Source organism: Choloepus didactylus, chromosome 10 (assembly GCF_015220235.1).
Source record: "Choloepus didactylus isolate mChoDid1 chromosome 10, mChoDid1.pri, whole genome shotgun sequence".
NCBI lineage: Eukaryota > Metazoa > Chordata > Mammalia > Pilosa > Megalonychidae > Choloepus > Choloepus didactylus.
The window spans coordinates 86,929,677-86,942,777 of record NC_051316.1 but is presented as its reverse complement, the minus strand read 5'-3'; the positions used below and the strand labels follow the sequence as shown (position 1 = coordinate 86,942,777).

The 13,101-nt window shown below is 39.6% G+C and overlaps 1 protein-coding gene across 1 annotated transcript; it reads left to right on the top strand.

The window, feature by feature from the left end:
- The first annotated feature begins 8,988 nt into the window (after window positions 1-8,988).
- On the top strand, window positions 8,989-11,898 carry TOMM5 (translocase of outer mitochondrial membrane 5). Its single transcript, XM_037798123.1, has 2 exons — window positions 8,989-9,187; window positions 11,540-11,898. The coding sequence occupies exons 1-2, from the start codon at window positions 9,067-9,069 to the stop codon at window positions 11,572-11,574; spliced, it is 156 nt and encodes a 51-aa protein (XP_037654051.1). The 5' UTR covers window positions 8,989-9,066; the 3' UTR covers window positions 11,575-11,898.
- Window positions 11,899-13,101: the final 1,203 nt, after the last annotated feature.

Genomic DNA, 13,101 nt, shown 5'->3' with positions numbered 1-13,101 from the left:
CAGTAGCAGGGAGAAGACAAAAGAAAAAAGGCCAACTGGAAGAAAGCCTGACCTCAAGTAGTGGTGGAGGAGATAGAATATGATGAATTTTAAAGATATTAAGGTTACTTAGATGTAGGTGCAAGGGAGAAGAAAATCAAGGTTGGCTCCCAGATTTCTGGCTTTAGCAACTGGAAGGAATAGATGGTCCTGACAACCATTAGGATATGGAACAGAGGAGGCAAGGTTGATTAAGAAGGGAAGATGATAGATTCTACTTTAAACAGGTGGAGTGTGAGGTACCCTTGGGACATCCAAGTAGACAGTGAAGTCAAGAGGTTGACTGGATACATAGGCCTATGGTTCTGAAGCACATATATGCGCTGGAGACATAGGCTGTGAATCATTAGCCTAAAAAGACAATTGAAGCCAGATTAGATTCCCTGTGAGTAAAGAAGAGAAAAGGCTCCAGGACAGAATGTTAAAGAACGCTGCCATTTAAATGATGACCCAAGAAAAGGTGCAGAAGGAGGCTGCTGGGTAGGTAGGAGAGAGGTAGGAGGAAAATCAAAAGAATGTGGTGTTCCTGCAGCTAAGAAAGCTTTCCTGAAAGGATGTGGGGCCAATAGTGTCAAATATGGCAGAGGGGTCAAGGCCCATGTGGCAATAAGAACTTCCCTCAGTACAGGCAATTTCTGAGAATGGATGGGGCCAGAAGCCATATATGTTCTTGGGCTGTAGAATGAATAGGAGATGAGGACATGAGGATTGCGGGTGCAGGTCATTCTTTTAAAAAGATTTGCTGTGAATCAGAGGCCAGAGATAAATGGGACTGACAAATGATAGATATGGCTATAGTGAAAAAGTATTTGTTCCATTTTGCATTTGACTAAACCATCATTTTTCTAATGAACAAGTGTTTCTTCTTATTAGCAGTAGCTACCTTTTACAGAATGAGCCAGGCACTTTAGGTACATTATCTTATATAGGCCTTAAAAGATCACTTTGAAGTAGATACTGTATTTGTCTGATACAGATGAAGAAACAGAAGCTCAAAAAAGTTAGACATCTGGCACAAGGTCTCAAAGCAACTTCATGATAGAGCTGGAATTTAAACCTAATCATCCCACCAAGGCCCAGGCTTTTCCCACTGCAACAACTCTACCTCTCCTAAATAGTTTCTAGGGCTAGCCTTCATTTCACAATGCAGAAGCCAAGGACTAAACTGGGTGGCCAGGCAACTCCATCTACCACTGTGAGAGACCTGGGGGCAGAGAGAGATAACTCAGGTACACATTTCTTGTTCAGAGACAATCTCTGAGTAAAGACAAATAAGTCTCTGGCTTTGAGTCTTAGAAGCCCTTTCCAGGGATCCAATATGCTTGATCCATCAGCTTGGGGTGTGTGTGTGTGTGTGTGTCTGTGAGTCTGTGTGTGAAGTGTAGGGCCAGATAGTTCAGAGTAAACCAATCCATCATTGCTAACTAGAAAAGTTAAGGTGGTGGTTAAGGGAAAACTGGAAGATTTTAAGAGAATTTTGCAAAAATTATTTTTAGCCTAGAGAAAAGCATCAGGGAGGACCCAAGCTGCCTTTAAACATTCATGAGAAAGAATGCTCAGACATGCTTTTGACACTCCAGAGGGATGTAGCTGAGACCAGGAGTACATGGTATGGAGAGGCAGGTTTTGCCTCTAACAAGAAGCTGCCTATCCAAAGATGGACGGAACTGCCCAGGAAAGTGGTGAGCTCCTGGTTACTGGAGATGCTAAACAGGGGCCAGATGATGCTCAAGCAGAAGCAGGGATATTGCAGGTTGGAACCAAACATGAAAAAACATTTGGATGGCCTTTCACGCCATTTCAGACCTGAGATTTTGAAAGAAAATTGTTAGGATAAGGTTTCACATATTAAGGCCTGGCCTCTATTCTCCCCAAGTGAATTCTAAATATTATGTAATAGGAAGACTGGCATGCTCCTTCATTCATAATTTGTAGCATGTATAGCAATACAACTTTGATATGTAAGAACAAAGTGTATTCCTACCTTTATGAAGCTCTGTGGGTATATATCCTTGTGGGTATGTACTCATCGGCTTTGATCAGGCAGGTTTGCATCCTGAAAATTTCATAAAGGTTGGAAGCAGGGTATGGATAATGGACACTGGTAGCCTCATCTTTGCTTCCTGTGGAGGTTGGAAATAAGGCGTTAATGTACTGCTTTCTCAAAAAGCTCCTCACTTGGGGTGAGAGCAAGACTAACAGTGTAGGAGGTAGACCTGTAATCACTGAATCACTAAAACATTAATTCTTCCTTCCTTCTTCCGTCTCTCCTTCCTCGTTCCCTCCCTCCTTCTTTCCGGAACCTCCTCCCTCCTTCCCTTCTTTCCTTCCTTTCTTTTGTTTATCTGATAAATATTAATTGAGCACCTACTATAGTTCAAACTCTGCACTTTTATTGAAAGGAAAGAAACTATACCCACGTGTTTCTGAGTGGGATGGGGGTGAAAAATCAACTTTCCAACCTCCGGAGGGAGATGGCTGGAAATTAGTGTGTACTCCAGCTAATGTCAATGCAAACTAAGTCCTTGAACATGTTTTCTTTTCCTGCTGCAAATTAAGAAGGACTTCTAGCACAAACAAGTAAACCTCTTCTAGAAACAAACAAAATCCCCCACCCATTTGTTTGTAGTTCCAAAAGGTCCTACCTGAGAGGAAAGAAGTAGAAGAAACTGATGAAATGGATCAGATAGAACTGGTGGACTTTTCCTGGTGATCCCAATCAGGAAAGACAGTGCCATTACAGTGGAGAAGATATAAGGATCTGACACCTAAGCCAGAAAGTGGATTTTTCCTCAGAAAAAAAAGAGTCAATGGAAAAAATAGAGATCTCTGAATTTAAAGCAATAATTATAATGATTGGAAAAATTTAAAGACAGTGTTACTAGCATGTTCCCTGGAATATTATTTATAGGGAAAAAATAAAAGCAACCTAAATCCCCAAAGTAAAATTCAGTTAAATAAATTATGGTATATCCATAAAACGGAATATCATGCAGCCATTACTAATGATGTTTAGAAGAATATGTAAAGATATAGAAAGATGGTTAATATAACTTAAATAGCCAGTTAAAATGGTAGATTTTTGTAAAAAAAAATATAAATGGGTATGTGAATATATATATATAAATATGCACTTATACACATATGTACATACATATACAGAGAGAGACAGACAACAGACCTACATATGTATATGAATGAAAGAAGAAAGGCTGAAAAGATTACAACCCATATGTCAATAGTGGTTGTGGGATATTATGGGGGACTATTTTCTTTTTCTCTTTAATTCTGTATTTCCTAAATTTTATAATTTTATAATTTTTGTGAAAAAAGTAAGTTATTAAAAGAATCATATGGATTTTATACAAGTATATTGTTATTAATAAAAGAAAATAAATTTTAAAATTTTGTTCTTTAACTTTTCCTATGATACATTAAAATTATTTAATGATTTTTATTTAGCCAAACAAAAATAAGTCATAATAAGACAGTGAGAAATAAGCAACTATATAAAAATACTATGCAGAACTTTGGGTAAATTTCTTTTAGGGACAATTTTCTTTTGACCTAAGATAAAAGTTATCTATTCATGAATTCCAAGATCAGCGAGGTGAAATTCATTCATTCATTCATTCACTCAGGAGGTAATTTCTGAGTATTTACCATATATAAATACCTGTGCTCGGGTGTTTGGAGGATTAGAGAATAGAGGATAACATGTTCCTTTACTTGAGGCGCTTATAGTCTAGTTGGAGAGAGATGATACATTCGTGAATCATCTAGTACTAAATGTACGAACAGAAAACAGGATATTGCAGAAAGACAATACCAGTGAGGTGAAGGTTATCAAAATCTTTCTCATCCTTTAAGGTTCAAAACGCCCCTCATCCTGAAGCTGCCTCTTGCTGGGTAGTAGTTTCTGGAAGTCATTTATTCCATCAGCTGGTGGGGACTCATGTTAGCACCCTCCCCCAGGTCCTCGTCCTGACCTTTTTTCATTCACCTTGCATCCAGAGATGACTCTGAGGTTATTTTGGGAATTATAGGCCCTGTTCACTTCCCGAAGGAATGAGGAAGGAGAGGTGCAGAGCTGGATGATAAAGCAGTGCAGACTGATTACTGATAAAGGGTGTGGGAACCAGAAAAGAAGGGCTGCCCTTCAGCCTGTTGATGAATAGCAGCCACCCCTTATCCTGTCCCTCCCAAACTGGGGATGAACAGCACTCCATTCTTCCAATTTTACCTCACAAGGGAGGATGGTCAATGAGAATATTCATGGTTAAAGTACTGAAAGCAGTAAAGTATGATGAAAAAGGTTCTAAATTGAGAACCCAGAGATCCACTCCAGTCCAAGCTAGCTCTGCCTCTAACTAGCTTTCCTCTGGGCCTCAGTTTCCTCATCTGTCAAATGCAGGGGTTGAACTGTTCATACCCAAAGCCTATAGTTCCCTATGAATTAGGAACCATAAGGTTTTTGTGATTTTCTGTTGGATTTATTCCCCAACCATGAGTTGTCGATCTCTGACCTTGCAAATACAAATTCTTCCCCAGTAAATGGAAATTACAACACTTAATTCTTTTATGGGTAGTCTGTACATACCGAATGGTTCTGTACAGTACTGTCTAGAAAGTCAAGGCAAAGGAAATGGCTCCTAAGTCCCTCCTGGGATCGAAAAGGAAAACAAGACAGGCTATGACATCAGCTACCATTTTCTCTGTAATCAGACTAAATAATACAAATATCAGTATTAAATTATGCTTGTATACTCTTAATTTTTGCCTTTCATGAGAAATCACAGTGAATCCTTTGCTTTTAGCTTTTAGTTCAAGGTTATGAAGGAAGAACAGGGAAGATGAGCACAGCATTCCAGCATGTTAGAGCTGCAAATGACTTAAAGATTAGACTACCATCATCATCTCAATGAGGAAAACAACAAGGGGTCCAAGAGGTGAAACAACTCACTTCAAGGTTGACTTCCTGAGGCATGTTCTCTCAATTTGCCTCACCTAAACCTACTATAATTGGACAATACTATTCCCTGGATGCCAAAAATGCTCCCCCCTCCAAAAAAAAAAAAAAAAAAGGATACTAAAAAAAAAGACAAAGAAAGAAGCCTAACCTCTTTTAATGGGCTTCAACCATTACAATCTGAGGAGCCATGAAAGGGGAAGACAGAGCTCCTCAGGATGATCATTTCTGAGACAGGGACAGTTCACCCTTCTAGACTGTATTCAGAACCAGTGCTTCACCCCAAGACACAACTGCTGCATATTTCTATCCACTCTACCTTCAGGTGGGCAAGCCCCAAATTTTTCTAAGAGGATTGTTATGGGACTAATGTTGCCCTTTTAAAGGCCAGCATTTGCCACCACATCACCTGCTAGGTAAACAGGTGCTACTTTAATACGGCATTGGATAAATAAAATTTAAATGCTAAAAACCTGTTATTCTTTTCACCAAGAAACATGATTTTTGGCTAGTTTCTCCCCTTTTTGTTTCCCTATGAATCCAGGCAAGTAATCCTAATACATCTCCGTAAAGAAAAAAAAAATTGGTAGTTCCATATGTGAACTGTTTATCTAGACTTAATCAGCATTAGATGTCTAAGTTACTGGTATCATATAGTAAGAATGCATTCCTTCCCCATCCATTTTCTCTCACCATTCAGACGAGTGAGCTATGACTTATTGTTACTATTTCTCCTAACATAGAACAAACTAGCTGTTTTGATGTCTGGCCACAATTGGTAATATTTTTTAAATTAAATTCAGTTTTATTGAGATACATTCACATACCATATGATCATCCATGGTGTACAATCAACTGTTCATAGTACCATCATATAGTTATGCATTTATCACTCCAATCTAATTGATAATATTTTGATATCCATACACCCAGACCAAAATGTCCTTTTTTTCTTTACAGAGATGACACAATTAGAACAGAAAACACATAGACTATTAGAACCAGAAGGTACTTTCAAGAACATCTAATCATATCCCCTCCCCTCACTACGAAAGAAACAGGGTTGCCAAGAAACAGAGACTTGTCCCTTTGTCATGTGGCTGGTTATGGCAGTGCCAGATCTAGCAGCCATGTCTCCAGTCTTCCTGCCCAGGTTCTTTCCACAGCCCCTGCTGCTTTCCAGTGCCACTTTCTCACTCTGTTTCTCAGGAGGGGTCAGCTGGAGACCATCTTTTGGAGTTAGGCCCTCTCACTCCAGAGCAGCCTCTGCTATTCCAGGGCATAAATTAAAGATCACAAGAGATTCCTAAAACTTGAATACAGATGAGTTCCCTTTCTTTCCCTGATGTCTCACATTCTATAAATCAGGAAAGTAAGCGGTGATTCTTATAGTTATTAGTTGCTCCCATAGTAAATTACTGTTCTAATTTATCCAAAGTTCACTGTTATTACACAATGTGCAGCCAAGAAGGAATATTCCGATTTAGAATTATGTTAGCAATTCATCCATCTGGGCCATGTCTAAGAATAATATACAGTTACTTGACATGCATAATTTGGGGGCAGCGGCCTATTAACACTGTTTCAATGATTCCATGACAGGAAATCTCCTGATCATATTAAACTCCTACCTTGTGATTCCAGGGATGCCCATCCTTACAGGCACTAATGTTAAAGACCAACAGAGGAGCAGTAGGATGCAGGAGAAAGAATTCAACTTGCCATTATAACCATCTGCACTAGAACCCCGACTCTGCCACTCACTAGCAGAATGAGTTTAGGCAGTGCACTCAGTCTCTGAGCCTTCCTTTCCTCACCTATAAAATGTTGAACAGATCTGAACATGCTTTATTCTTGTTGTTTTACTTAGCCAATGTTATAATTTTTAAGAATCAACTAACATCAGAAATAAGAATACAGTAATAAGATGGAAAAGGTTAAAAATATTGTCTCTGGGATCCACAGGCCTAACTAGGTTTAAAATAATGCTCTGCCACTTAGTAGTTGTGTGATCTTGGGCACGTTTCACCATCTTTGTCTTTTTATTTTAACTTATCAGGGAAAACTTCAAACATGACCAAAATAGAAAGACTAGAATAATTAGTTAAAATAATGTACTGATTACCAGTTCAAGAGTTTGCAATGATTTGCCAATATTCTTTCATCTCTCTTCCCCAATGCTATTTTTATTGCAAAAGATAACACATTTACATAAAAGTGATAACTTTCCAAGTGCAATTTAACAAGTACTTAGAGAGCAAACTTCAAAGAATGTTATGGGTTACAGTCCCACAGTTTCAGTTGTTTCTTATTGTGAAATATAACATACATGCAAAAAGGTGATATCTTTCAAAGTATGATTTAACAAGTAGCTATACAGGAAATATCCAAGAATACTATGGGTCACAGTAGCATAGTTTGTTATTTCCTTATTGTGAAATATAACATATATGCAAAAAGGTGATAACTTTCAAACTATAATTTAACAAGTAGCTATAGAGAAAATTTCAAAGAATGTTATGGGTTACAGTTCCACCATTATAGGTCTTTCCTTCTACTATTCTAATAACCTAACATCTAAGAAAAAGAAAATTATATAGGGATTCAGTATTCAAAATCCTTTGTTAAATTCTATCTTGTCTGTTGCTACCCCTTCCTCTAGTTTAATCATTTTCCTGATCTTCAGGGATGTCTAGGCAGTGACCACCCTAATTTGTATATGTTGAAAAGGGGTGTCAATATTATGGGAAAAGGGGATGCAAATGGTTGATGTTCTTGAAGAGGCTATTGCCTCTGGATTTTGGGTCTTAGCAGGCATAGGAGCATTCTGGAGGATTTAAGATTCTGAAGAATAAATTTAGTGAGTGAAACTTTCATAGAGTCTCAGATAGGGACCCGGGTATTCTTTAGGGTTTTTAAGACTGCCATCGACTTGGGCTTATCCAGTGTGGCCATTTGGCATATCTAGCTGAAGCTTGCATAGGAGTAGCCTCCAGGACAGCCTCTCAACTCTATTTGAATTCTCTTAGCCACTGAAACCTTATTTTATTGCCTTCTTTTCCCCTTTTTGGTCAAAAAGCTATTCTTAATCCCTCAATGGCAGGGTCAGGCTCATTTCTGGAATCCGTGTCCCTCATCACCAGGGATACTCACTCACCTGGGGGGTCCTGTCACACGTGGGGAGGGTGAGCAGGGGGATGAATTTGTTTGCAGAGTAATGCTTAGAGAGAGAAAGTCCACATTTGAGCAACAAAAGAGGTTCTCTGGAGGTGACTCCTAGGTATCATTATAGGTGGGCTTAGCCTCCCCTTTACAGCCATAAGTTTCACAAGAGCAAGCCTCAAGATGAAGGGCTTAACTTGTAAAGCAGGGGATTCCTAATTTCATATAGCATATGTTCTGTCCACAATAATCAATCAATACCTCACATTATCATCACTTAGTTGTCCAATCCTCATCACTCTCCATTTTAAACAATTCTCAGGACGCAAAACACCCCATAGCTCTTTTCAGCACAACCCCCGCCCCCCCCCCACCAATGCTTTTTTTCACTGAGGTATTTTAAAACATGTTTGGAAAAGTTTTGCTGTTGCCATTGCTTTTAAGATCTCTGTGCTCTTCTCGTGTAGGAAATGAAGATTATAATTCATGGGGTGAAACGGGGTAAAATGACATAACATGGTGAAGTGTCTAGCACTGCGGATCATACAGAGTACTGAATACTCAATAAATGTTAGCTATTATTTTTTACGGTGGTACCTACGTGCACCGTCTTTGCTCCTTATGTGTACCGCCTCCTCCGGGTGTAAACGCACCTTGCAGTGGGGCGCGCCCACTTTAAGGGAGAGATTATTAAATAAGCAGCCTAGGTTGCTGCCGCCCCCTTCAGGCCACCCTTTGTCAGAGCGGCGCAGGTAGGATGCCGAGTGTCCCTCGCAGCCTCCCGTACCACCTGAAGGAATGAGGGGCGGGCACAGGAAGTGGGATTGGGCCGAGTTCCGGCGCGAGACAGCTTTTGAGAAGAGCGGAGAGCGGCTGCTGGGAGGCGTGAGGTAGCGATGTTCCGGATCGAGGGCCTCGCGCCGAAGCTGGACCCAGAGGAAATGAAACGGAAGATGCGCGAAGACGTGCTCTCCTCCATACGGAACTTTCTTATCTACGTGGCCCTGCTGCGAGTCAGTGAGTGTCCTCTCAATACGCGGCCTTGAGACCAGCGAGAAGCTTCCCCCCAGCTCACCCGACCTCGGTCCTAAAGGTTGCTGACAGCCTTTGTGCAACTGAGCTATGCCGAATGGCGGACAGGAGAAAAGGCGAGGGTCCTGGGCGGAGGGGAGTTAGGGGTCTGTGCGGCCTAAGTAGTTCCGAGTGGAGGTACGGATGTCCACGCGGTGGTCGGGCCTGCGTTGAGTAATTAGCCTGGCTTGCCCAGCCTTAAGAGCGTTTGAGTTAAAAGAGTACTCCTCAGAGCATTGCCTCGTTTTGCAGACAAAAAATTGAGTCCCGGAGGAGGGAAGTGGCTGACTGAAAGTCAGTCAGGGATTCAGTGAATCTTCTTTATCTAGAATCCAGGGCTCTTAGTTCTATACCAGAATTCCTTCCTTCAGTGTTGACTTTTGAACTCCAAGAGATTTTTCTCCTTTTGTTTAGTTGTACGGAGAATGAAGTAAATAATTGTTTTGTTTTGTTTTGTTTTCTGAAGGAATAAGAGGGTGCGAGTCTATCGGATTAATGATAATACTTGAGGTTTTATTTGAATTTACAATTGACAGAAAATTATTTCCGTTACTTGGTCTTGATAATAGCCCTTTGTTGAGGAATGCAGGGCCTAAAATTCTTATATGCCCTTTGCAAACGAGAATCCTGTTTTTCAGAGGGGACTTAGGCAAGGTATCAGTTACAGGCACACTGAATGTTAAAGCTGGAAACAGCTTTATACATCAGTTCTCTGGTTTTATGGTAAGAGTCTCAGAAATGACTAGCCCCAAGTCTCCTCATTCTCATTACATTAGTAGGCTTTTTATTGCTCCGTGCTGTATATCGTTGGCAGGTCTTGATGGAGAGGCAGTAGTGGTTTAACTGAAGGCCATACCAAGGTCATCCTGTAGGAGGCACATACTGGGCCTATGCTAGAGCTCACTTAATGCCCCTTTTACTGTCTGTGGTATTACTCTGCTTTCCCAGGAGAGGGAGCCATGAAGAACAGAAACTCCCAAATCCTCCTGCTCATTGAACAACTTCTTGAAACACCCAAATTTATTCTTAATTTTTTCATCTTACACCTTCCTTTGATGACCTATTTGCCAGTAAATATTTGCTTCTTTCAGTGACCTTTGTATTTGATATGACTTGGCATTTTAACATGAGCAGAGAATTGTTCAAAGGAGAAAACTGTTCTTTTTTCATTTTCACTTTTTAAAATTGTGATATGTCACATACCATAGAGAGAACAATTTAGTGTTTTTTAGTGTATTCGCAAGGTTGTGCAACCATCACTACTATCCAAATCTAGAACATTTTCTTCGCCCCCAAAAAGAAACTTGATACCCATTAGTAGTCCCTCCCCATTCCCCAAAAAAGAACCCTAGTCACACTAACCTTTCTGTCTCTAAATTTGCCTATTCTGGACATTTCCTATTAATGAAATCATGTAATATGTGGCCTTTTGTATCTGGCTTTCGCTTAGCATAATGTTTTCAAGGTTCATTCATGTTGTAGCATGTAACAGTACTTCATTCCTTTTTATGGCTGAAAAATATTCCATTGCAGGAATATACCACATTTTATTTATCTGTTCATCAGCTGATGGGCATTACTGTTCCTTTTTTATTTTTCCAATTAAGAATTAGTAGAAAAGATTGGACAAACTGCTGGCTTTGTCAGCTTGTGATAAATCTTTTTATCTTCAGTTTAATAAACATTGTTTTATTAATTTGAGTGAGAAAGATGGTCATTCTGTTAGCGTTTTTTCGTGGGATGATAAAATACGATTTCTTTCGATGCGTATGGCGCTCTCTAGTTTCCTAGACATTTCTACATGTACCATCTTATTGGACCTCCTCATAAAAACTGAGGTGCACTGTTTCAGTTGTGATCTGGAACACACAAGTGATATATCAGTAGGAGGATCAAAATATGAGTCCAGCTCTTCAGGTTTCCTTGTTCAGGGTTATTTCTCTCCCCTCTCTGCCTTCTTTAAGTGGGTTTTTAAAGGTGAAAGTATCCATTTGTTTGCTGTGCAGAAAGCAGGTAAAGAGTTGTCAATGGAAAGAGGATTGGAATTACTCTTTATGGCCTCAAGGAGGAGAACTACCTGGAAAAAAGATTTTGTATAGTGTGAGAATGAATAATAGCCATAGCTAATGACGTTGGAGTGGACTGCCTTGCAAAGCAGAGAGTCCCCTTCGCTCAGTTGTACTGGCAGAGGTTTGACCATCACTTGGAGGTGTTTCCAGAAACGCATTGAACAGGGCCTCTAAGGCTTTCCCTCACTGTGAGAGTAGAAAACTAATCTTGGGTTTGTTTTTCTTTCAGCTCCTTTTATCTTAAAGAAATTGGACAGCATATGAATATTGGGCCTCACATGTGAATGCATGAGATGAAGATCCTGGTTACAGTTTCTGCTCCCTTCTGCAAGTGAATAGGCCCGGAAAGATGTAAGAAACTCTTTGATTGAATGGACATAAAAATTCTACTTGTTAAGAACAAGCTTGGCTCTGGTGACCAACCTTTATAGCTGAAATAGGAGACTGTTTGGGAAGTATGAAAAGACTTCTTGTGGTCATAGTGCACCTTTATGCCTGTGATATTCAGCCCCCGTGAATGTTGGTATAATTGTAAGTAATGTTAAACTCCATGTTCTAGCAAGTATTAAAGGGTACTTATGTCTGAAATGGCACTGTCTCGGGAATCATTTTTGTTTACCTTTTTATTTCTGTCAGGAGTGTATTTATGAGGAGTCCCTGACAATTAGTTGTTTTGTGGAAGTCAGCCCAACAATGACATTTAAACACAGCATCATTAGTCTATAAATGTATCAATTATGAAAAATTGGGTTTTTATTTTTCTTATCCCACTTTCTGCTGCAAACCTGCAATCACTTGTGAGACTTTTTAATTTTGTGATTATTACAAGCTGTATTATATTGGGTTCCTTTTGTTTTGAACCAGAAGAATTTGCTAATCTTACTGAAGTGGCATTATGTTTCACTGGCAAGCAGTCTTTGTGAAAGGCAACATTACTGCTTGACGCTGAATATGTTACACCACCAAAGGAAAACAATCCTGTATTTCCAAGTTGTATCATTTGGGGAGGGATACGGTTTTTAGCCTTCCCCCCGGAGACAACTACATTCGCTCTCTGAGCTAGTCATAGCACTGTTTACCTCCATGTCTCTAAATAGCTTGATTATATTGTTGCTTCATGATTCTCTGTTTCAGATACTGCACACTGACTTCTCAGTGTTTTTCTTGGGGGTAAAAAGTTTAAGCCTTACCTTGGATTCTAGTGGAATAAGAGAAAATGTGGTGATGCAGTTTATATAGTTAATCCTAGTTTTTGTAGCCGGCTTTTAAAAATTCAGACTAAACTCCATTGGGGGTGCAAGACTTTTAGTTCTGAAATACTACATTAGAAAAGAGTTGGCAGTGCAGAGGAAGAAGCTTTAAAATGTAGTTGTTTTGACTATATATAAAGTAAAATAGTAAAGAACAATAGCAAATTTCAATTTTGTAAACTCTTAAAATGGGAGCATGGAAAGATAAGAGGATAGTAGAGAGAAAATGTTAATACCCCTGAAACAGGTTGTATAGAGGGATATGAAAGAGCTGAATAAGAATTTTGGTACTAAATTAAGTTAATGTTCGTCCTGCTGCCAGTGCACCGTTTCATTTTTAAACTGCTTTATCTTTGCTCTTTGTAGGTCTCCAGTGAAGTAAGTTAGCATTACAATTACAGTGTGTTCCATATTTTACAGATGGGCAAACATGGGCCAAGATTTGGTATGAAGAATGAGTATAAGAACCTGAACTTACCTTTCTTTCCCCTTCCTTTGCTTGAGCTAAGTATGTCTCTTTATCTCTAAGATCAGGTACCAG

Coding starts and splice junctions, on each gene's coding strand:
- TOMM5 (XM_037798123.1), top strand. CDS start 9,067: ATGTTCCGGATCGAGGGCCTCGCGCCGAAGCTGGACCCAGAGGAAATG. Junction 9,188..11,539: donor CGTGGCCCTGCTGCGAGTCA/GTGAGTGTCCTC, acceptor TTTTTCTTTCAG/CTCCTTTTATCTTAAAGAAA.